This window comes from Ischnura elegans, chromosome X (genome assembly GCF_921293095.1).
Source record: "Ischnura elegans chromosome X, ioIscEleg1.1, whole genome shotgun sequence".
Taxonomy (NCBI): domain Eukaryota; kingdom Metazoa; phylum Arthropoda; class Insecta; order Odonata; family Coenagrionidae; genus Ischnura; species Ischnura elegans.
In genome coordinates, this window is record NC_060259.1 from 89,214,032 (window position 1) to 89,240,098 (window position 26,067).

Below are 26,067 nucleotides of genomic sequence, written 5' to 3' on the forward strand. Positions count from 1 at the left end.
AAAATTTCATTGTTTTCCTAGAAAATTATCACATAATCGCAAAGTAAATTGCACAAATTTTTAGTTTTTTTTACATTTTATTCTTGCAATGACAGTTGCATAAAATTCAGGAGATATCAAGAAAATTATAATACGAATATTTTCTCACCCATGAGTCTTAAACATGTGAAAACTGTATGACAGAGATATCTGGATAAAAATAGCAAAACTTTGCGGTAATTATTACAAAAAAATTATTCACAGTTACACTAAAAGTTATTAAACGTATGTTAGTTGACATTCATACAAAAAATTGCAACATTTCAAACTTACTTCCAAATGAAATAAATGAATGTAACGTTATTCACAAATATGATAGGAAACACAGTCCATGTAGACCTTTTCCACATTTAACACAAACTGTTCTAGATCTGTGGACGGGGCCGCCATCTTTCCTACTGCATACTACACAAACTTTTTCCCTCCTCCCTGGCAATTTCCTTATCCCGCATATTCCCGTTGACACTGCGCTGGGAGTTGACAGATTATTCTTTGTGAGAAACCATTCACCCTCAATACTGTCTATTATTTCAGACATAAATTGCAATCTTGAATTTTTTTCCAGGATTGCTTGATTTATAGATGATATAGGCATTCAGTACCATTCTAGAAACTACATTGAAAACTACTTTCTTCCAGTATTTCATCGATCTTCTCTCATCTAAATAACCATAAAGCATCATATCCGAAGTATCAATCCCACCCTTATACCGATTGTACTGCTCAATGATTTGTGGCCTTTCCTTTGGCAATGTTTGACCCTTTCGAACAACGTAATTGCTTTTGGCTATCGAGTTAGTTGAAAGTAATAACACTGGATTTTTCTGTGATTTTTTTTCTCGGTATCCAAGGAGGAGAAGCTCTTCCCATCTAACGTACTTTTTTTCACCCACGCTGAATTTTTCTTTGAGGGGTTGAGGAATTCCTTTCCTATTACGTCTCAACGTACCAGTTAAAAATGTTCTTTTTTTGAACAAATCACGAGCTAAATCTATACTTGTGAAAAAATTGTCCACTACAACATGATACCCTTTCAAAAAATAGTTTCCAGCAATCAGTAAATTGTTTACTACTACATGCCCTAAAACGTGTTTTTTTATTTTTTCGCTGTCTTCTTTGGTTTTTGCCCCTTTATAACAATAAAATGCCAGACAATAATTCACCACAGAATCGCATAGCATCCAGAATTTTATTCCCCATTTATGATGGTGCTTGTTAGGCAAATACTGCAATAGCTGGGAGTGATTTTTAGTGCCTACTAATGACTCATCTATACTTAGGTACTGATGAGGGGTAAAATGGTGGCGAAAAACATAGTTAGCATGATCAACAATGGGAATAAATTTAGCACAGGGATCGTAGAGTTTATGACCAGGTGGAAATAGTTTCGTATTGTCTGTCAAATGGAAAAATTTCAGAATCAGTTGAAACCTATTTCTGGAAAACATCTTTCCAAACCAAGGGATAAAGCGAGAGTTAGTAGACCAGTAGGAAAAAATGGATGTTCTTCTCGTGATACCCATTTCCATGAACACCGCTATAAAAGCCCTCATTTCCTCCACTGTGACTGGACGCCATTTCTGCATTCTCGAATTTGGTGACAGTCCATCATGTGAAGCCAAAAACTGTTCAGCGTACCTGTTAGTCTCCTTCACAACCAGGTTCCAGAATGCTCTTGTAAATAAGAGGTCGAAGTATGCGATTGGAGGAGAATTTTGAGGCGGAAGACGTTTGGGCCCAGGAGTTTCCAAAAATTCAAAACCTGGAGCCTGGGGTAAATCACAATTGTCCTGAACTGCAACAAATTCAGGAGAACGATCACTGCTTCCACTTCCACTTTCAAGTTCATCAGAACTGTCACTATCATCACTATAATCAATTCTTGCCGGTCTCTTCTTAGCAAATAATATCACACTTTCATCTGAGTCTGATGTCAGTTCCTCTTCACTCTTGTTTCGACGAGAATGGGCGCTGTCCTCACTTAGCACAGAGTTGTCGTCACCATCACTTAGCGAATTTATATATTCAACTAGTCGGTCATCATCGACACCAAGCGTAAATTCATTTCTCGACGTTGACGCCATTTACTGAATCAATGGGCTTCTTCAATTTCGAGGAGGCAAAATGCGATTACAAACCCGCTCGTCGCAGAAGAATACTGGCTACGCAAACAGAACTGTGAGCTTTATATAGGTGGGGAAATGTCATTGTGTAGAAGATAGCAAAAGACGGCACACAATGTATTGTTTTATGCTCACTATCATCATATTTCAATTACTACTGTCTTAGATGCCATGAAAACGAGGTTGGAAATCGGAGTCACATTGTCGACTAAGCGCTCCAGCTGACCGATACACATGCTGCGAGAGATAGCACGGTATCAATTACATAGTATCTTCTCTTCTCTCTTTCGGTGCTAAATATCAAAAACACGATTGAAATGGCACATTGAGTTACAAATGACCTGTTTGGAAGTAACTGAGCAGAGATATAAACCTCGTGTCTTCCTGTAACGATCATATATCGTCGCGCTGTGAAAAAGAATGCGACGTGCTTCGCAGGGGAGAACATTTTTCAAATAAGTTAAAAAGAAATAGGTGTTCGCAAAAAATAATACAACTGGTAGAACTACAAAATAGGGTGTATAAGATGGTAGTCAATTGATTTTAGGTGACCAAACAATGTGGCTTATGAAGTACAACATCAAGAAGCTGTTTCGTAAAGACCTAAAATGGTCCTCGGAAATTTCCATCCGTCATATGGTCATATAAATTAAAAAATATGTTGATCGTTGCAATTAACAATTCAAATTATAATGCAACGCGATAAAAAAGAAACCATTCTGGTATTATACACAATATAAAATATTGATTGTATGAAAAAAATATTGTTTTAGCGGGCTTCATAATAGACGACGATATATCGTCGTTGGCACTTCTGGCGCATTCTGCAAACGACGATATATCGTTGCGTGGCACTCAAAGGGTTAATTTCCCCAGTATTGGTGATTTTATTCCCGTTCTTAAATTTTTTGCGAATATGTAAAGACGATAATATCAGTTTTGTCCATTTTTCGAATGTTAACAAGTACATCCGTCAGTTGTGGAAATTGGCCAAAACGTTCACTGAAATATAGCACGATTCGGTGGTTGAAGGTATTTCTCGCAAAGTCACTTACTCCTAGCAGTTTCTTTTACTCAAATTCAATAACCTCTTGCTAAGTATTGCCTTTAAGTATTTATTAACACCAGTAAATAAGTACTCAAAGTCAGTAATCAGTCGATTGGGGGTGCCTTCACAGCTCTTCGTTGCATCGATGCCGGGAGAGCTCCCACCCTGTCAACAAATTTTGCCTCTTCACTGCTCTGCGTTGCGATAACAAATGAAAGGCGAAAAGTGTCGGCTCTTAAAAATCGGCCAGGGAGAATATCATCTTATGATTTCAAGCCAAATGCACAGTAAATATGTTGTTTTTTGCTTTTTCATGCAAATTTTATTTCTTAAAATATTCTTCTTAACTATAAATATCATTTGAAGTTAATATGGCAACCTTAAAGTTGCTAATCATGTAGGTAGTGATGACCCTTGCCTATGCATTATGATAACCTTTAAGTTTTATTTTCTCTATCGGAATTATTGAAAAATATCAAACGAAAAATAAGGAGCTCTCACGCTGCATTTAGCTTGTGATGCTTGACGGGTATGAGCTATGCTAACCTATGCACCTAAGTGATTGTAACCTGATCTAGGGTTAACATTTGTCTAATGTTTCGGAAAGATACATTAAATCTATGCTTAAAACTTTAAAATTAATAGTGAATAATGGAAATTATTAGCATTTGTCACTCCCGTTAGAGCCACTCCTGCTTATTTGTACACCTAAGCTTCCCATAAACAAACACCAATTCAAAATCGCCGGTGTACTGCTGCCTTCATGCAGAGACACGGCCAGATTTTTCTGGGATGACGCAGCGAGCTGGCGACATGGCATTATCAATGGTCAAAGACAGGATCTGATTGGCTCGTGAGCCACAGCTTCAAGGCAATGCTAAATACTGAAGGCACCCTGGGCACCACGACAGTTCTCGTGCAATCTCCAGCACCTGCACTATATGATAATTAGCTGTGAAATTAGGAATAACCAAAGTATGGGGGCAGGTATTCCCCCCCCCCCTGACTCTTAAAAAAGTAAACCAAATTAATTTGTACAGGCATCCCCCAAGTTACGTAAGAGATGCGTTCCGGCAGACTCTGCGTAAGTCGAAATTTACGTAAGTCGAACCTTTGCGTTAGTGCTTCAGAGATTTCAATCGGCACGGTGAAATTCTCAGTGGAGAAATGCGCTGTAAATTCTCGGTGAATTTACATTCAATTCACTGCGATATTCATGAACTCTACCGCGTATTCTTACGTTATTAGATACAAAATCGATAAACATTAATATAGTCTGAGAGTTGCATCTCGAGCAATGCCAATCAAAATGCGTAATATTATTCTCAGAGTTGACAGATCGCGTGGATTTGGGAAAGTACGGTATCTCAACGCTACATTACTAAACTGAATACTTAAATTGATTCAATATGTTATACTGCGATCTAAGGGCCCAAAGAATGCATTGTCTACCTACCTATAATCATTATATCTCCTGCCTTTTATATATTACGTTGATCGATGAATCTGGTGGTTTCACTGTCACAGTTAATACACATAGGAGTGTCTTGGATTACGAGCAAATAACACACAAACAAAATACCCGTAAATTACTATATTCTTAGATACATTCACACACACATACAATCAATCTTTCACGCACAGAAACATACTTTCATTCTCTCATATCTCAATAAAATAACGTGAAAATATCATCATTTGAATATTTACTTCGCTGGAAACATCGAAGAATATTTCCAAAGCACGAAGCTAATTAAAAGTGAGCTTTTATTCAGCCAACTCCGTCATTAACGTGCAACAAAGTTAGTGGGGAAAAGCTTTCAATGACGCAATATTCATTTACAGTTGCACACAATATGAGAGAACGAGAAAATGCAGCTTAATAAAATCTTCCGCCAGAAACATGTAAACAACTACGCAATTAATATCGTGTGTCAACTTTTTCTTAACTTTTTCGCGGCGTTCATTGCTAACACTCGAAATTTCAATGCCGTTACGTGGGTACTAAACAATTCTTTTCCGCAATAAAGATTTCTGCTCGAACTTCATTTTCTTATAATTCCACAGATGGAAATGTCCAAACTTAAGGATACAATTTTTAAATAGTTGAAAGTCGGAGTTCGGGTGTGCATGCTGTATAACATGTTGTATCGTACAGGAATGAGCGCAAGCACATCCATCGCTAGAACTGCAAATTTTTACGTTGATTGTTGTCTTGGGATTTATAAGCGATTTTTCTACAGAAATTAATTAAAAATTCCTTCAAGGAATGACAAATATGGGTCACTTTGTTATTTTTAGCACGTAAAAAACTCTATAACCTTTCGATGTTTTTTCTACCATAAGTTGTACGAGCGAATATCTACTTCTTCGCGCTCGCATTCGAAAATTAACATAATCATTTGAAATACGGTTATCACTTACGTAAGTACGGATTTACGTAAGTCGAGACATACGTAACTCGGGGGATGCCTGTACATTATCATTACATTAGTTTTGTTTAGTGTAGTACGGAGCCTCCATGATTTAATTTCAGAGTAATATATATCATACTTTAAGTAAAGAGAATATTTCATTGAGTAATTTTCATATCTTGTTTTTAATCTCAAGTATGACAAGATTGTTTGCTTGTTAGACCTCCGGAAGAAAATCTGGATTCCCCCTGCTAATGCCCCATTGGCCCTTTGCCTTGAATTGTATGTAACCTGAAAATCAAATAAGGCCAACATATTGAGGTATGATTTTCAAGGGTTCACGGAAGTAAACTAACATTGTGAAATTACAAATCTACACGATATTTAGAAATTTTATGGCCTTCCTAAGATTCATAAAGGTGGATCGCCTGTTCGCCCAGTGGTGTCATGCATAGCCTCACCATCCTATAAGCTAGCCTCCAAATTAAATATCATTTTTAGGCAATTATCTGGTTTTTCACCAAAATATAGCATCATTTGTCGCAGAAACTTCAACACCTCGTGTTACCTCCTAGTTCCAAGCTAGTTTCATTTGATGTAAAAAATCTATTCACTTCTGTACCTGTACAAAAAACGTTGTTACTTACGAGAGTCCTACTGAGAGACTGCAACATTGACAATAGTGTGTCTAGTGAACTTCTTCATCTCATGGAACTGTGTGCTAACCAAAATTATTTTTTGTTCTATAAGAATTTTTATCACCAAACATACGGCTTTGCCATGGGTTCCCCCCTTTCACCTGTTTTAGCTGTAATATTTATGGACAGTTTTGAATGCCAATAATGGATTCTGGGCATCCCCTCTTATCCAACATCTTCTAGTGGTACTGTTCCACATCATCTGCTGCTGGACCAGAAATGTCAGACAATTAGATAACTTTCTGAATCTTTTAAGTACTCAACATCCTAATGTTACATCACATTGGAAATAGATTCCAATAAGTAATTAAACTTTCTCCATATCCATAGTTGGTGACAAACTTGAATTTGGTGTATACAGAAAACCCTGCTATAGCAGCACAATCATTCAAAGTGACTCATACCATCCAACCTCCCAAAAATTATCCTCATTTCATTCTATGTTACATAGTTTTGTCAATCAACTGTTAAATGCAGTCAATTTTAATTTTGAACTTTCCAAAATTAAATCAATTGCAGTTTCAAATGGCTATAGTGTGAATACTGTTACTAAAATCCTTTGGAGAAAGTTGAAAATGCGAGCCATTTCACAGCTTTGCTCCCTTCTACTCATCACAGAGAGATCTAAAGAAATGGTGCCGGCTATTTGTGGGAGATCTTTCCAACAGGCTTGCTCACGAATTCCCCAGAAATAAATTCGATGCTTCTTTCTACAACCCCTACACTCTCAGTAAAGTCTTGTGTCGTAGCAAAGACAAAATAAATTCCATCCATCAATCCGGCATTACAAAGTTAATTGTGAATCATCAACATGTGTAACATCAGTCAAACAGGCAGAAGTTTCATTATCAGAATGAAAGAACCTAGAAGGTGCTGGAAAAATGGGAATGAAAAGTCACTTCTTGCCAAACACTTATCACAGACTTTTCATTGTTGTCATTTTCAACCTGAAATTCTTCACTTCGAAATTGAGGGCACAAGACTTGATATTTTAGAGCAATTCGAAATTGCACAGAGTGATATGAATATGCTCATGAGTGAACAAGTGTTAGTCACCCACTCTCCTCTCCTTCAGATCCCCTTCCCGAAAACAAATGGTCACATCCTTTCTTCACCCACGTCTTAACCGACCCCAACATCCACAGGGTTTTCCCACATCCACAGGGTCCACTCACACTCTCTCCTTATTGTGTTGACCATTTTCTTTTTCTTTTGCTCACTCCTCCTCAGCTAACCTAAAGGGACTCCTCACCCCCGCCTCTTTTCCTGCGTTGCTACTTACTCCTGCCTCTCCATTTCTAACAACGCGCGGCCTCTCTTTTTACCCTACCCCTCCCTTGTTACCCTTCTCAACCCCCCTGTTTTCTGTGGTTCTTCCCACGTGCCATTATTTTACAGTTATGACTAGAGTCCTCCTTTCAACCTGGGTTCCCCACATCCCGTAGTTATATCTTTTCCCACTGTCTCCACTGTGTATGCCTGTTCCCGCCCCCTTCTCCAAAGATGTCAAATCCTCCCCAACCCCCCATCTCAAGGGTAATAGGTGATTTTCAAATGTTTTGCATTGTCTTGTACCAGATGATGGCTCAGTAAGCCGAAACGCAATATGCGCAGCAAAAAAATTTGTGGAAAAGTGCTGCGATCTTTTATTTATTGAAGCATGAATCTGTTGAACTAATAGAAAATTATGAGCCCAAAACATGACGTATTTCATTTCAGTTTGTTTATCATGTTATAGTAGTTTAATAAAACCAAAAAATAAGCTCATAATTTCATATTGACATCAGGTTTTAGCTCAAAGTTTTCAAGTGGTGAACAGATTGCTAAATTTTTAATCCCGTGGATATAAAATAATTAATTTAAAAAATTTGGCGTGTCATTTAGTTTTCCCCATTGTGGGACCCGTGGTTCCTAACTTGGCTAAAATGATTAGTGTCAATTACAGGATTAGCGAGGCAGGTAGGCCAGCCGTGCCTTTGGGTGAACGGAATGGGAGGAGATGCTAATCCGACAAGTCTCACTGGAGCCATGGCAGGCTAAAAATATAATATGTCTAGAAATGACATAACATGTGTCATAGCCAATAAAATGAATGAGGTTAGCAAAATTTTAGTCTTCATTTCCCTGCTAATGGAAGATACTTCTTCTGCCTCTTCCCAGTTAAAAATTTACCCCCGTTACCAGTAGAGATAAACCATGCACTTCTCCACCATCAGAGAATGTTCCAAGTGGGTTGGGTAAATAAGAGGGGGATTGGGATTGCCTGAGGGAGGACGTGTGGTCAGCACAACTAGAGGTGGAGAGGGCGGGAGAAAGAAGGGTGGGTAAAAGACCTTCTGCCTTGCTTGAGACTCAGTTTGAAGGCCATGTTTTTCTACGACGCACTCGTTCATTGCAAGGGGGGAGTGGAGTGGAGTGGGTGGAGGGGAGTTTCAGGAAAATCAGAAAAAGGTGGTAGGAGAGAGCAAGCAAAGGTTTTGGAAAGGAGGATCTCTTGGAGTGGGGAAATGGGTCGGAATGCTAGAAGCAAGTTAATGGTTTCAGTTGGAAGTGCCTCATAATGACGAGTAGCCTGCAAAATAATTTGGTGGTAAATAGAGCCCCATATTTAAAATATTTATCTTGTTAATTCTGGAAAACATATATCTAATATGCATGAAAAGATATTGCGCAAAAAAATTGTAATTTTTTGATTTTTGCTCTTCTCCATCGCATCTTTCACCATGACTTCCAGCTTGCATGAATGGGAACTAAATTGGAAGTCCAGATTGGTCACCAGATCAAAATTTTTCAATGTTTGGAAGGCTGCGTAAACTTCATTTTTATGTGGTGGAACTATTTCCTTACTTTCATCTTCGTTTTCACTGCTGTCATGTCTAGTCCCGGCCACTGCTTCTCCTGTACCATTTGTCCCGTAGACACTCGCTAGGCACGGACTGAAGCCCTTTGCACATTCTCTCATGAATTTAGTTCAAGCCTATCTGGTACGATTCAGCGCTTCCAGGACGAAAGACAGCCAGATGCCGCCTCCCTTGTGGATAGCAAGGTGCTTACACAAAAACTTATGCACAGAACCATCAAATCCCCGTTAAAATTCGCAATAGAGGAGCCATTTTGCCCTCAATATGGCCTAGACTAAAAAGTATTATATCAAAGTAGTATATATCAGTGATATCCTTAGTACCTCTTCCCACCTCTTGTCATTGACAACCGCAATATTTTCCCCAACCTTTCCATCTCCAAAATGTAATGTTGTCTTCAAAATGAAAATTTTCCTCTTTCATTGTGTGACTTAATACTCTTCCTTCCTCATATTTCTAACTGTTGATTTGAAAAGTGGTGTCTTGAGGTAGCTTATTTATCCCCAAAAACGTTAAAATTTGTGCAATTTTATGGACTTGTAACATTTTCTTGGCATGATTGAATTACATAGGTTTTAAATATGAGTGTAATAAATACCCAGCGTGAACTTCTTCATGTGTTACACTACGAAGTATTGTCGGGGGCATCGTGTCAGCCATGGTAGTTTACTGAACTCTTAGTTCCCTTCGATTCCCATTGTAAGTTTTTAGGCGAGCCCTTGCCCTCCAAAGTTGCACTATCATTTATGATGTCACACTTTTGATGGGCTGCAGTTGGAAGCACTAAGTTTTTAGCTTCTAGTGCGGGCATAAATAGTTTTGTTGACAAATTTTTCAATGTTGTTCATATAAACTAATTCCATTTGCTCCTGGGGACGGAGACTGTTGTTTGTAATTTCAAAACATTTCGTAAATGCCAAACTGTATTTTCAATTGGTGCCATGTATTTACCACAATTTCATTGCGTATTATCAAAAGTTTCGTAATATCCTGCTTTGTATAATCGAGAGTTTACTGTAGTATCAAATTGGTGTACGAGTTATTGCTGTTCCTGGATCTTGAAAGTGTGTCTGCAATTTTGGTATATGTTTTGATTGATCTGTGCATGACACTTGTGTTATCTTGGTAAAAGAGGGAGAACAACTCCTGTAAGTGGAGCAAAATTGTTTGATAATGAGGCACTGTGTCAATTGAAACATAGTGCTTCAGATTTAAGAGGGACTGTTTGGAGTGTCCTGTCTTCTTTTTTGACCAAAATGTTAGTGCGAACCCCAACTAACCAGTGCAGTGAGTCCTTGTGGTAATGTAGCTGCTCTGGGGCTATTTCATAAAGATGGAAATATATGAGCTTAACATCAGTCACTGATGCACAAAGGTTAAGAGAAAGACTTTGCTGTTCCACAAAATAAAATATATTTGCGACCAGTTTCGATACAGCATATCATCATCTGGCCTGATGATGAAACGCTGTATCGAAACCGGTTGCAACTATATTTTATTTTGTGGAACAGCAAAGTCTTTTTCTTAACCTTTGTGCATCATGAAGGAGTTCCACCATGTTACGCCAACCACCATCGCATTTATCAGTCACTGAATTCGGTTATTTATCCTTAAGTTACTTTTTTTGATTACCCAAGGAGTAATAGGTTCAATGTAATAATTAGATGTAATAATTTCAAATAAAATTATTACATCCAATTTATAACTTGGTCACCTTGGCCAACCTGTAAGATATTTAGGCACCCTTGTCTAGCATAGTTACCAGTCCCATGATTATTCATATGCACAATTGATTGAATGGCATTTTGGAATGAATGCATATTCTTGTCATATTTCCGCATGGTGACGTAAACATTACTCCCTAATCCCGTCACAGGTACAACCTAGCGACACATTTTTATATCCTGTATGTATGTATGCAAATGTTATGGTCACATGCACCATTAGACTAATAAGACAGGCTGTGCAATTTTTATTTGATTTAATTGTATATTAATAATAACGAAGTATTCATTTCATGCCATGAGTTAGCAAGCATTTTTGTCAGCTAATAGGATGACTTATGTAGGCATATCAAAGAAAACTGAAATAATGTCACATTTTTTCCTCAAAATGTCGTACGAAAAGTCTAAAAAATGTGAAAAATTGCTGTGACAGCTGAAAACCAATAGTTGTCACAAATAAGGAGTAATTTGAAAAATTTCATTGAATTTAGCTAATGCTAAAATGGTAAAGTTAGCATCATAAAACTTATTAAACATAAAACTTAAGCAAGTTAAACTTAACATTGCTTTGAAAATCATTGCATCAACTAATAGGTTTATATTGAAAAAAATTGCTGTGCATCCCATTTCCAAAATTTTAGCACATAAAACATTGTTGAAGTAATTAAAAACTTTCTGCGTAAAGATGGATTGTCTTCTTTTTTGTCCAATTCTATGAGGTCTCCTCACATTGATGTAGTGCTTGATTTGTTTTTGTCATTCCTAAATCAGAATAATAGGATATTTGTGTATAGTATTATGTGATTACCTATATTTATCCTTGTGATTTGATAAGGAATTATGGAATGTGTTCCCAAATGGTAGAATAGTTCCTTATAGCGCTATGGGTGCAGAGAACTGCTAGCTTGACCCTGAATTCTTTTTTCTCCCTAACTATGGGCAAAGTGGTTGAGGAGCAAGCAAGTCCTGGGAAGTGCATTGATGTTGACCTGTATGATGTTGCAAACGTTTATCATAGGATAGACTATTTTAACCTTCTCCATTCCTGAGATCTTTGATAGGTTTGAATTGAGCTGCTACAGGAGTTTGCCCATGAATTTGCATGTGATTCAGTGTGGATTTTTGAGGCTTAGATTGAGCTGTACAGGGAAGACTTTTGAGTTACCCTAGTGAGCCTCCCCTAGGGCTGATCATTCAGGCTTGATAGGGCAAGTAGGGTTGACCTAGCTTTTTAAAGCTTTTGCAAGTCTCTGCTTCTTTTAAGTCAGCTAATGACCACTTACATTGCTATCTTTTTTGTCATATTTTTTATCAAATTAAACAGTACATACTAGTGCTATTGCCAATGAAAAATTTTTCATAGAGTCAAAATTCAAAGCCATCCAACCAGTTTTTTCCTTCAGATTATTGTCATGACAATGGCAGTACTTCTCTTGAAGTACTTTCTCATGAATGGCTCAGCTTTTTAATGAACTGGTGAATGAAGCCTATTTGTTGGGAGAGTAATTGTGGCTGAGTTACTCATAAAAGTTATGGTAATGTTCACATCCACAATAAGATGCTTTTATATTTGGTCCGATGGTAGGTTATTAAAAGAAGATAAAATGTCTTGTGATGAGCTTTTTGCTATTCATCAGTGCAAATTTTGAATTTTATATGCGTTACATTGATTTATTGTGTGTTTTTCTATGGCATGTACACATATATGTACTTGTTTACCATTTTTTTCCCCATTAATGAAGTTCTCAAGGAGGATATTTCTTCTCAAAGTTGAGCATTGATCAAACTAGTTCTTGTATTCAAGTGTATATCAAATAATTTGTCCTTAAAAAATGGGTTGTCAGTTGGTTGTTAGGTTTTCCTAGAGATGTATAATGACTTGTTGTCTTTGAATTAATTTTCCTGATCAAGTGTTTTGACATTATACTTTTTTAATTTTATCTGCAGATTACTCATTTGCCTCCGACTGTTAGAGATTTAACCCACTTAGTGGAGTTTTATCTCTATGGCAACAAGTTGGTCACATTGCCTCCTGAAATTGGATGCCTAGTCAATCTTCAAACACTAGCCCTAAGTGAAAATTCTTTGACCAGTCTGCCTGACACATTATCTGGCCTCAAGTCTGTGAAAGTCCTAGATCTTCGACACAACAAGCTGAGTGAGGTAAGCAATGAAATCCATATTATTAAGTGGTATGATGACAATTTTTTATGTCTGCTTTGCTTCAATGTACTATTTGATGGTGGTGAACGTTTTTAATTCTAAAATTATTTGCATCCATTTTGAAGTTAAGTGCTGAATCTGACGTTTAAACTCTGTAGTAATAGTTTCATTGATAAATTGAACGGAAATGACTATCTCTTCTTGCATCCACTATGTTACTGTGGATGCTTGGGAAGTGAAGTGATGTCTGAGCCCCGACAATGTTATACAAGATTCAATTCCTGTAGAAAATTTTCTTAATTGTGCGTGGTGAATATTTCAGTCATTTAAAACAAAAGAGGTTTACTTCTCTTAGCTGCCCTTACAGGCAAGCTATGGAAATGGGTTTATTGCAACCATTCTGGACCAATGACATAGTACTGTACATCAGTACTTATGTATTTACAGTAAAAGCTCCAAATAATGAATCCTATATGACTGTAAAATGGTGACTTTGTTGTAGAAATGTACTTTGTGAGTTGGATTGGCACAGGCTGAGTAATGAGTTCATGTTGCTTGAGGGTATGAGTAGCGGCTGTAGTAGACTGTAGCTGTTGGAACATTTTTATTTTTTATTTTATCTGTTGGACAAGATAATCCGACTGGGTTCCTAAATAAAACATTTTTCTCTTAAACAGAATTGGCATTTTGGCATTGAGAATGTGCGCCATTTTTTCTGATGATGAAGTTAAATGGTTTAGAGAAAAGTTTAAAAAGGAGAGGCTTTAAAAATTGTGTGAACATTGGCTTAGGGTCCCTTGTGGAGTATCACTTTACCACTCCTGAAAAACATAATGTTAAGCAAATAGATATTTTATAATGCACCTCATCCCTTAAGAATCAAGATGAAAAATGTAAATTGGTTTATAAACTTTCACTCATTTTGAAGGTAAATATTGAATCACCTTTGGTGGGACAATGATAGAAAGCTGGAGTAATTACTTAAAAAAAATAGCACATGACTTCATTATTGGGGATGGTGGCTCTGATGTGAATTATGATCCATTTATGTATTCTCCTTCCGTTGCTGACATTAATTAATTGCCAAAAGTGAGTTCAACAATATAAATTTTAACTTCAAAGGTTAATTTCAGGGATTTAAGTAAATTGAAGGCAAATTTAAGCTAGAGCAATTATTTTAGGGGGCCCAGGAGCTAACTAAAAGGATACCCTGTTAATAATGCAGGAAGTAATTGTGTGATTTAGTATTAACAGTTTTGGCCCAGCATGATAAAGACTTAGGGACTGAAGACACAAATCATAATCATAATTTATTCAACATTAAACATAATACAATGTAATAGTCTTCGTCAAAGAAAAACTAATGCTAGAATATACAATTTAGAGTATTGCTCTCCAGAAATTCATTGAGTGAATAGAAAGCTTGAGTCACTATCCACGAGTGAAGAACACCTTTGGATTTGGATTTTTGGGCAGCAGGCAAAGATTCGGTGCGTGCCGATCAGTCGCCGGGTGCACTTCTGCCGTGTCCGCGAGATTGCCTGCTTTACCCTGGGTTCGGCTCCATTAAAGTTAAAGCTCGATCAACTCACAAAATGTTCGTGTGATTGGTTACAATTTGCCTAAATTGTATCGTTAAAGCCTCAATGCCGTCGTGGAATAAACTGCTACAAAGTCGTTGCATTTTTCTCAGAGCAACGGTAAGAAGGCAACATGATTTGCCTCTGATTAGAGAGATCGATTCAGTTGTGATTCACCGTGCCTTTCAGAGTATTACGATGGCAGAGAAAAGTCATTACACTGCCGCTTTCAAAAGAAAATTTATTCAGTGGAACCCCGATCTATCGTCCCCGCATTCATTGTTCGCCATTTCTGGTCCCAAATAAAGTTCCATATAGACAGTGTAATTTTTTCCCGCATCTCCGAAGTATTGTTTTCCCGCATTGATCGTTTGAAGATCGTGGTCCCGACGTTTTTCCCGCATCCATCTTTTGACGAAAATGAGACGAAATAAATACAATGCGTCATTTATGGCTAATAATGACAGGCAAATGGATTAAATCTTCCCCACGAAATGAAACTACCATTGGGAGAAGCTCAAAGCCGTGGGATAGTAACATAAGCGCATTTCCCAAGATCCGCTATCCCCCTCCATTCAGCACTCGCCTCCCCCCTCTGACGCTTTCCTCTTCTCCAAAATCAAGCAAAAGGTCCCAGCTCGCGCAGGGATCGTATTACGAAGACCTTAGCTTCGAAAAAAATATCAAGTTACACGAGAACAATAGAAAAGCGTTTCGCGCCCCCCCTTTTCTCACCCACTGACCTTTTTCTGCCTACCTGCTTCAAAGTTCCCAGTTTCTGGAGGTCAACCGCTGCATGAATCACCTATTAGCTCAAACGGTGTCAAACAATGAATTTCGGCAATTGGCATTATACTTTTATTAGATTGAAATATTTGCAATGCGCACGTAATTCAGAAAAGAACGAGACCAAACACGACGTGTTTCTAACGTTATTTAAGCATTTTTAAGCATGGAACTAGTTGGAAAAATACGGTGGTGATTTTTGGCGAAACTCGATCTAGCTGAGCTTCTCGGCAGTAAATGCGGCATTTTTTTTCCGAAAACAAGATATCAGGTTATTATCAGTTATCAATTTACGAGTTATACCATAGGTCTCACTTGTCAGAGTTACTGAGGAAGGGATATCTCCTCAGGATATTTTGTTCCTCCCTACTAACAATCCGAATTCATCCACCCATCTGGCGCTACGCTAATTAGAAAAGAATGGGTATCTTTAGGACAAAAATTTTCATGGCACAGTCATATGGTCATGCTTCACCCTCTGCAGTATGCTCTGCGTACGCCGAACGCGATATCATCAGTTCCGAACTTCACCTCGTACGAGTGGTTCCCTACTTTCCAGGGTGGCTTGACTTCAAACCACCGAGTGTTTTCCGTGTGGGTTTAATAAAGTCAGGTTTCATTTTCACTAGTTTAGGACCATGGCTCCTCCGAAGAAACTATTAGTCTGAATCAACAATAAGACCTAAGTGTCTCGATAAAGTACCACTATTCCTTTCATTACGCACTAAAATCTAATCATAATTACGCGCAAAAAAGCCTGTGTTTCCTGGAACATAGGCAACCTAGCCAAACATTCCCGCATTGATCGTTTTCCCCTTGAAAAATTTTTTTCCCCAAGTGGAGTTCCAAAAAAGGGGGGATCGTCTTAGAATCGTGTTCGTCTTAGATTAGTGCAAATACGGTATACATCGGGACCACTATTATTTGAGCTATGATTTACTATTCAAATTCGATTGAGTTCGAGAAATCTGCTATTCGACCTTTCTCTAAGTTTTAATGATTCTTCGTTTTAATGATGTTTAATTGGTTTTGTTCGTTCATTCGATGTTTTATTCGCTTTGTTTCTTTTTCAGTTGAGGTTTTTAATGATCTTATTGATGCAAATGATTTCATTAAGGCTTTAACTGCTGTTCGATCTCCGAAAACTTTCTCGTCACATGCAGCGAAAAGCTTAAAATGCATTTTGTGAGACCATTGAAAAGGTACTTCCAGGATGGGCGTGGTACACCCTCCGAAGGGTCACTAATATAGGACCCTTACCTTGACGAGCTCACCCTTGCTGGCCCGTCTCTTGGACCCTCCGAGCAGGGGGCCTCCCTCCCCAAAAGTGACCGCTCTGACTGCATTTTGAAAATGCATCTATCAATCTGATCATCAAAAAATGATTTTTTGCATCACACTCCTGCCAATCAAGCAATCAAGTACGTCTTTGAACCGTCTTTCTACGATGAAAAATAACCATTTTGTTAATGTTGCTAAAATGGCCATTTTCTTGTGGTCCGCAGCCATGTTTCCAGCAAGTTAACAAAAATCATTATTTTTCACCACAGAAACACGGTTCAAAGACATACTTGATTGGCAGAAGTGCGATGTAAACAATCATATTTTGATGATCAGATTGATATACCGTATATCTCCGAATATAGTCCCCCTCTGAATATAGTCCCCCCCCCCAATTTTGAGACCTCAGTTTTGGGAAAAATTTTAAAATTCAAAGGAAGGCAATTTTTCTATGGTTAGCAAGTTAAGATTCTAGAGTCGATAAAAACTATTATTTTCTGTGAAGATTAAGAACAAATCTGTTCACATATTTTCCATCACAACAAAATAAATATACCTAAAACATGTTGTGATCCATTGCATGTATCAGTAATTTATAGTTCCTTAACCAGATGTAATGAAGAAATTAGAAAATTTTTTAAGTATCCAAGGCTATTGTATTTTTTAAACATTCACAAATTATTAATATTTTTGATTTCCAAATGACTACAAACAATGTCAATATATAAGCTTTAACTTAAATCCCATAAACAGTATTGCATTTGGCCCTGAAACTTCCTTAGATCCAGTGTAACACACCCATCAAGTCATCACAAATCCAAGTGACCTGAAGAATTTAGGAAATCTAAATAAAATTGTGTTAAATAAATTATTAACATTATAAAAATATTGCCATCAAATGCCTGCTAAGCAAAATAATTAAACTACAGGACTTACAAATATCAAAGTAATAAAATTAAGAAATAAACTTTTTCCAACAAACATAAAAACTGAAAAAAATATTATATCAATTTTAAATGCCTCGTCGCGAATCATTGCATAAGTTACACAAAGAGCTTCTGCTCTGCATTTGCGCACAAATTCGATGATATTTTCCTCTAATTCTTTGAATCTGCCGCATCGAGACCCCCGAAATGACTTCCGCGATGTATTAGCGCTTTGCAAGCGCTGTGAATACTATGATTTACGGCGTATTCTGCAACGGCTACTTTAAAATTGGCATCGAAACTCCGTCTTTGATGGCCTCTAATCTGCCGCAGGATTGATCCTCATCTTTCTACTTGATCCATCACCTCACTGTTGAACGTAAAATTATTTTTAATAAAGAAAATATCACGGAAATAATTGCGAAACGTTATGTGACGTAATTTATCGATCCTACTTACCCTGGCTAATTGGATATATTCCTCAATAAATTGATCACACTTTCGATGCTGAGTCGCTGGATTTCGATCAAATGCAGTAATGCCGGCGCTTCTGGTTTAAAGTCTTCGATTATTGCGCCTTTTCAGAAACAAATGCATCACCTATTGCGCATTCTTGTTATGTGAAGGCGGTAAAAGCAGTGGTTGTAAACATGAACCGCACGGACGTATAGTAGCTACGGACGCAATGAAATGCTGAATCGTCACGAAAGGTTCACTTTATCTGTTTATTTTTCGCAATTATTTAAATCGAGTAACTATTAAATGAGCGACGGGTACATATACTATTGATTCAATTCCAGTGTTCGATTGATGTAATGATAGTGTGTGTTTAGTTTTCATTTTAATTATTTACTGTTTTGCGTCATTAAGTGATCAGTGTCGATTGAATTATTCTAACAATACTTTTCCAAGAAAAATTAACGGCTACCCGATGGATTCCGTGAAAACGCATATTAGATATGCTATTTGAATCGGAAGAATCGTATCTTTACAACATTTGTGGTAAAAATTGTCTAAATTTCCGGTAAAACGTGGCAGTATTTACTAATATCTCAGATTATAATCCTCATAAATATACTCAAATAGAAAGACTACGAGAACATTAGCCATTATGCCGTTATTTATAACTTTATGGTCACCTTTAGTATGCTAAACTGGATTACACTCGATTATAGTCCCCCCCCCTTACTTTTCCGCGGCCATTTTTGGAAAAAAAGGGGGGACTATATTCGGAGATATACGGTATACATTTTCAAAATGCAGTCGAGCGGTCACTTATGGGGAGGGAGGCCCCCGGCTCGGAGGGTCCAAAAGACCGGCCAGCAAGGGTGAGCTCGTTGAGGTAAGGGTCCCGTATTAGCGACCCTTCGGAGGGTGTACCACGCCTATCCTGGAAGTACCTTCTCAATGGTCTCACGACGTAAATCCAACGACTTAACTTTTTTCATTAGAGGCCAATAAAATGAAATCTATCCATACTATGTAAACAAAAATTTGTTTGTAGACTAAGAAGGAAGAAAAAATGGACAATTGAAAATTTAAAAATGATCTATTGGAATGGAAAATTTTTACATCATTTTTAAAAGCATGTGCGCCGCTAAGGCGCTGAGAATCCATATGAGGGTTAATCTGCAGAATATAAAAATGTGCTAAATCGAAAGATTATTACTCCTGGAGTACGCATTTCACACTCTTAGATTTTTGAATGACGATATCTATTTTTTGCGATTAAATGAAAAGTGAAAATTTTCAAACGCGCGAAAAAGCGATGGCTAAGTATGAATGCTGGGAAAAGCCCACATGACGTCATTCTGGTTCCCGCTGTTGCCGTGTGAGGTGACCTTAGGGCGAGAACATGTGCGCTGCTGGGATGCAGGCTGCTAGCAGGTACCGGTGTACCCTGCGAGCAGATAGTGCTTGGCTTAAATAAGGATTCTTAATTCCCTATCAAACGAAGGAAACTTTCCGACCTTAGGCAGTTTTAATAGGTGATTATTAAGAGATGGTTCCCTGAACTCTGTGCCTCATGCATGCATTAGAAATCTCAGACAATTTAAAACTCCTATTTACTCGTATAGAAACTAGGTCCCTATGACATCACGTGGAGTGGAATCGAATTGGTGCCAATCTGGCCTTTTTCAAATAAGGTTAAAATTGACCATTGCCATTCGTCTAAACTGGGATTTCTAAAACCAAATAATTTGTATATCATGAATACACTAATGGTGGATAAGGAATCGCAATCAATGCATTTTGTTGTCTTAGATGAAGGAAACTACCCTGTTGTCTTATCAATATTGATATATGAATCGAAACAACAATCGATATGGTTTAATTCCAAGAATGTATGCGTAAGGCGGTTGCTGGGAGTTCTAGTAAATAAAGTTTTGCCAATTTTATGATGCTTTAAAACAACAAAATGATGTTATCAGAGTTATTATCATATTCTCCGAGTAAGCTGTGAGAAAGAGGAAATTACTTACCTTAACTTGTCTCTTTAATAAAGACATAATAATAATAAAGACATCACAGGAGAATGACACCATTTTTATGTAATTGTCACAGGGAAATTTATGAAATACGATGATTTTCATTCACATGGTACTGTTGATGCAATGCAGCACTCATTTTCTTGATTTTCAATGTGGAAAGAGTTCAGAAAGGCGATCTTACGAGAACTTCCGAAAGTAATTGTAATTATAAGGACTTTTCTGCAGAGTGTAATTGCCCTAATTGCTATTATCTACTTGCCTGGTTAGCATGTTATCCTGGATAGCTCGTTAATTTTTTGTGGTCCCTTCAGAAACGTACTAAACAAGTTCTACTGTAAACCAAAATTGTGCCTTTCAAATTATTTGCTGACGGATTGGTGTAATTTCATTATTATTTTGACATTCAACCTATTTAACTTCATGGAACATATTGCAAATTTAATCATATGTTTTAATTTTTTGCGGGTGAAAAATTTTAATGATGTTACTATAAGCTCAAAGTTACATGGTAATATTTTGCTGATGTCAATGAGAAACATTGTTGTACAGGTTAGTATTTATGAGGAAACTCTTTATTCTGTTAATTTGTGCTGTTCTAGGGTTCATTTACTAAAAGACATTGATACAGAGTAGATTTTTGTCGTAAACACTCATTGTCATATTCATTAATTTTTACTGGGATACTATAAAAGTTAATGAAAGTCTCTGATAAAAATCTGGAAAACCACAACTATGAACAGATCGAAATTGAAACTGCCAGCCCATTTATGTGCAATATGTTTGTTCAGTAGTTGCAATGTATTTAGCTAATTAATTATTGAATTTTATTTTTCAGATTCCAGATGTTGTTTATAAACTCACCTCTCTGACAACATTGTTCCTCAGATTTAATCGGGTGAAAGTTGTTGGTGAGGAAATTAGGCAGTTGACTGTAAGTATTTTTGCCCTACTCTATTTGATATGCTCATTTATCTTTTTAAAACTTAAATGCATGTGAAATGGAAAGATATCCTCAAAGGACTGAAATTTTTCGAAGTCATGAGTGAATGAGGATTTGACAATGCTGTTAGGCCTCGGCTATGCACTTAGAGCTTAGAGTGAAGGCCTTTCTTCCCTGCTAGTCGAAAAGGGGGACTCTATTTAAAGGGTGTTCTTGAGTCATATGTACATATATGATTAAAGGCAAGGAAGAAAGGTCTAGAGTGAAACATATTAGCCTGATATTAACAAAAGGTGGATAGGGGACCAGGGCTTTAACATCTCATCTGACTGGTAGAGTGCTGTGCTTGAAGTTCCCTCTGCATAGTGACTAAGCACGAATTGGTCAGTCTCGGAATATCTCTGCCACTGCTGAGATTTGAACCTGGGCTCATGGGGTAGGAAGCTAAAATTCTAACCACAACACAATTGCAATTCCCCCTGTGCCTTCGGCCACTGCGATAGTGAGAAAGAATACCTCAAGAAGCTGAGTCACCAACTATCGTGCTGTGGCAGGGTTTATAACTTGCCAAAAACTTGAAACACACTTTAAAATGATGTGAAAGTATCTAAATGCTTTATGTAATGCAGTGAATTATGTTTTTAAGTGGAAACTTCCTGATATCTTTCCTGTATGATGGATTGTTTTCACCACATCTCATTTGCAACAATTAGTTTCATTAAGGATATGTGTCATGAAAAATCCAATTGACCTCACCCTTGAGCGCCAATCACCTGGTGGCAGAGAGCAGTGAATTGGGTAAAGAGTAGAGTACATCTTGTCCATTCTGCTCTTATGTGAGCCCAGCTTTCCGTTATTGGTGAGACTGTGCTAGCATCACGTTCGAGAAATTTCTTTGGATCTGTTAACCAAGATTAAAATAACTGATGAGTGAAAAACTGATGTCTTCAGCAAATGATATTAGAAGGCATTTCCTTGTCTGGTTCTCTCGGCCTTTGAAGTTCTGAAGGACATGGAAGAAAAAATTGGTGAAGCACTGACTGAGCACTTGCCCTTGAGGGCAACCTAGCAGCCAAAATATCTTTTTTGCTGCTGTGGAGCAATCTGTAGTGGAGCATGAAAACCCAAAAGCCTCTAATCACTGCAAAAAGCAACCATTGAAATTTTCCTTCGGGTATCTTTGAATTGTTTGAGGGTGGGCAATGAACCCTCATTTGAGGCTACATTCTTTATCATTTATTGAATTATTTAAGTGATTGAAGGTACATAATTGTTGCATATGTATTTAGGAATTGCTTGTACTTGAAAGAATTGATTGCCTTGCTCATTGATGGGCTTCATATACCAATGGACATGCATATTTGTTTATCTCATTTCCTATGGTCTCAGCATGCTTTGTTTTGTGAATATTTATGTTAAGAAAAATTTGTATTCATTTTGTATCTGTATTCAGGCTGAATTTTTTCTGCCTTATGGCGGGCTTAATTTATAACAGGGTTGTCATAGGTGAGGGAAATAAGGAAATTTCGGGTGATGTCAGGTGATTTGAAATGGGTCAGAGAAATTATATGTCATGACATGACCATCTGACAACCATCACCACACCAGTTGACCAAGGGCTTGTGTATTAGACATAGAAACATCCAGTAAATTTGTTTATGTAAATTCATTAATTTCACATAAAGCCTTCAATTTTTCAGTTTTTGACTCACTTGATTGTCATTAAGTTAACTAGAACTTTATTGACAGTAATTAAATCAATTTGGTAACTTTTCATTTGTTTGTTGTAAAGAATTTAGTGTATTATGTCAATTAAAAATTTTCACCTTTATTCTGAATTTCATTTGACGGAAATGCAGTGTACTAGCTGCTGCCTTTCTTTTTGTTCATCATAAATGAACATATTTTGAAATAATTTGCCTTGAGCTTTTCAAATATTTTATCTAATAATTAAGAGAAGAGTGTAAAAAGACATGGGAAATGAATGTTTTTGTCTGGGACTTTGAATTTGAGAATCTTGTAACAACCGTGTGAAAATGTTGTAGAGTATGTTACTCTCGGGGAGATGATTAATGAATATCTATATTTTGCAGAATTTGACAATGCTCAGCCTCCGTGAGAACAAAATCAAGGAGCTGCCTGCAGGAATAGGGAAATTAACTAATTTGATCACCTTTGATGTGTCTCATAACCATCTTGAGCATTTACCTGAGGAGATTGGCAATTGTGTTCAGCTTTCTACATTGGATCTCCAACATAATGAGCTTCTTGATATACCAGAGTCTATAGGGAACCTTAGAGCTCTAACTAGGCTAGGGCTCAGGTAAAAAATCTTATTTTCTCTTCCCCTTCTTATGCTTTGGAATTTCTCTGTTATCTACTATCTACAGTGTTAATATTTTCCATTATTTCAGGTATAATAGGTTAAGTGCAATACCGAAGACACTTAGTAATTGTGTGCACATGGACGAATTCAATGTTGAAGGGAATGCTATTTCTCAGCTCCCTGATGGATTATTATCTAGTTTGTGTAATTTAACTAGTATTACATTATCGAGAAATGGATTTACAGCATACCCATCAGGTGGACCGGCCCAGTTTACCAATGTCTACTCAATCAATCTGGAACACAATCAAATAGATAAAATCCCATATGGAATATTTTCCAGGGCCAAAAACCTAACAAAGTTGAACATGAAGGAAAATCAGTTGACATCATTACCTTTAGGTATGTTTTTCAGAATATTTGTCGTGTGTATTGTGTCAGTGTTGAGTGTTAAAAATGCTGTGATATACGTAGATGATGTGTACAGCCTGCATGATAGCAGTAAAAGCCTATTATACTAACAGAGTATGTGTTAATTTCTTATTGCTTTTGAGGTTAATGTTGAAATCCCTGTTGCATGCGTGAATAATCCATCTTTACCTCAGTAATTGATGTGTTTAATGTATCAATTAGGGAGTGTGGTAGCCTTGTGGGTAGAGCACGTGGCTGCTGATTGAGGGGACCTGGGTTCAAATCCTGGGTGAAGCCTTCGGACACGCCCAAACAAAATCCTCAAAGTGTGAGGTGTCCTAGGGGAAGGGACTACTCCCAGAATGTGCGATTTTCACTTGCCTGTGGCTGTCTTTGGTGAGCTCTACCCTCACCTATGAATATAAAACCTTCCTGTTGAATCGTTGAGTGAAGGAGCCGCAATTAGATTCAATATTGGGGAAAAATAAACTCCAACTTGTATTTTCAAATTCAATGCCTGTGGCTTAGTTTGAGGTGAGTACTGTTCAAACCCTCACCTGTTCAAACCAACTTTGAGGTTTAATCACTGAGTGAGTGGTGTATCAATTTTTAGCCTGCATTGAATGAAGTGTCATTGGCGTGGAATGAGTGATATTATGTTTTAAATTCCTAATTTCTTGTCACTCATGCAGTGCACAAGTATGCTTACATACTTACTGTAGGTGGGACATGATTTTTGTTTATATCACTATTTTGTTGATATGACTGCTAAATGCACTTGTGAAAATATGGGATATCCTTATCTGAGTTGTCGTTGGATGTCGTTTTCCAGTGTGGAATTTTTTGCTGTGATGCAGTTACAGGCTTCATTAAGATTCAGTCCCCGAATGGATATTTTCATGTTTTTCCCTAAAATTTATGAAATACTGAACTTGTATAGTGTAAACTTGTTGAGAAATATTCTTCTTAAGCCACGGACTGTGCCTTATTGCCTGATATTTGCTGCAGCATTTCTGTTCTCATACTTTTAAGACACCAATAATCTACAGGGGAATCCTTCATGGTAGTTAATTGGTTAAAATCTTGGCTGAATATCTGATTAGCAATTGGTTGAATGAGTTGGAGGATTTTATGGTCAACGGTTATTATCAATAAAAATCAAAGCCTATCCTAATATGTATGTAGGATTATCACTTCAAAAATTTGTTTTCTGGAGATTCATTTTACTTATCTCTGATTTTTTGCAATTCATAAATTTACCGTCTAATTGCATTTGTGAAATACAAATATTTCTAGTGCCATCTGGGTATAGCTGAAGTCGTTTCAATTGAACTTCATCGGGATCCCCTTTCAAGGCATTTTTGCTTTTGACATAGCTTTGGCTCATAGTTTTGGTAACCGTTTAGGTTTTGGACATAGTTTGTGTCTTTCTTCTCACCTGTGCTGTGTTCTTCTTGCCGTGAATGGAGTGGGAGTTGGAGTACTGTCACGCTGGTTGAATTGGTTAAATGGGTTTCTGTGCAGCATTATTTTCAACTTGCCCATGGAAATGTCCTAAAGCTATCATATCAGTGTGATGACATCTAGTGAATGAATCTACATAGATAGCATTGAGAGAAAGAAGATAATATTTGTCTTGGAATGGAATCCATTGCCTAAGTTAATCAGCACTTAGCCAAAGATATTGTATGATATCAGTGCTTTAAAATGTTTTTAAATTATGAAGGCAAAAATTAACAAGTGCGTGTAAATAATTGCAAAATATGTATACATATCTTTTTGCATTTGTTGGTTTTCAGAAATACCAAGACATTTAGAATTGAACTAATTTTCTAAAATGAGTTCAATTCTAAATTTAATAATATTTTCAAAAATTAGTTCAATGTTAAATTTAAATTGTTTGAGCCTCAGTAAATTTTCATACTATTAACTTACACTTTTTTGTCAAAATTTATTTCTGTAATTTTTAAAGAGATGAGAGATCAATTATTCATGAAAAGTACCCTGAGCGCTTAATCTTTTTAAATTATCATTGGAGCCAGTAATCTTTTTTCCGTTACACTAAAAATGAGGATTAATCTTTGGTTTACTTGGATATCCTAGATGTTGCTAGTGGATGTTTGTTACATGGGGGTTCTTTTATGCTTAAATTTTAGGCAAGTATCACTTTAGTTGTGACTTTTATAATTTCTCTCTAAGCTGTACCAGGGATCTCATGGTAGGATATTGACATTAAAGCTCTCCAATGCACCTGA

General features: G+C 37.1%; 1 protein-coding gene across 2 annotated transcripts in view; it reads left to right on the plus strand.

Annotated features, from left to right (window-relative positions):
• The window catches only part of LOC124171753 (leucine-rich repeat protein soc-2 homolog), a 58,624-nt gene that overhangs the window by 16,412 nt on the left and 16,145 nt on the right, over positions 1-26,067 (plus strand). For both annotated transcript variants that reach the window (XM_046551038.1, XM_046551039.1), the window contains 4 exons: positions 12,855-13,070; positions 20,971-21,066; positions 23,169-23,398; positions 23,490-23,803. In XM_046551038.1, coding sequence (XP_046406994.1) covers positions 12,855-13,070; positions 20,971-21,066; positions 23,169-23,398; positions 23,490-23,803 — 856 coding nt within the window. The remainder of the gene's footprint in view (positions 1-12,854; positions 13,071-20,970; positions 21,067-23,168; positions 23,399-23,489; positions 23,804-26,067) is intronic.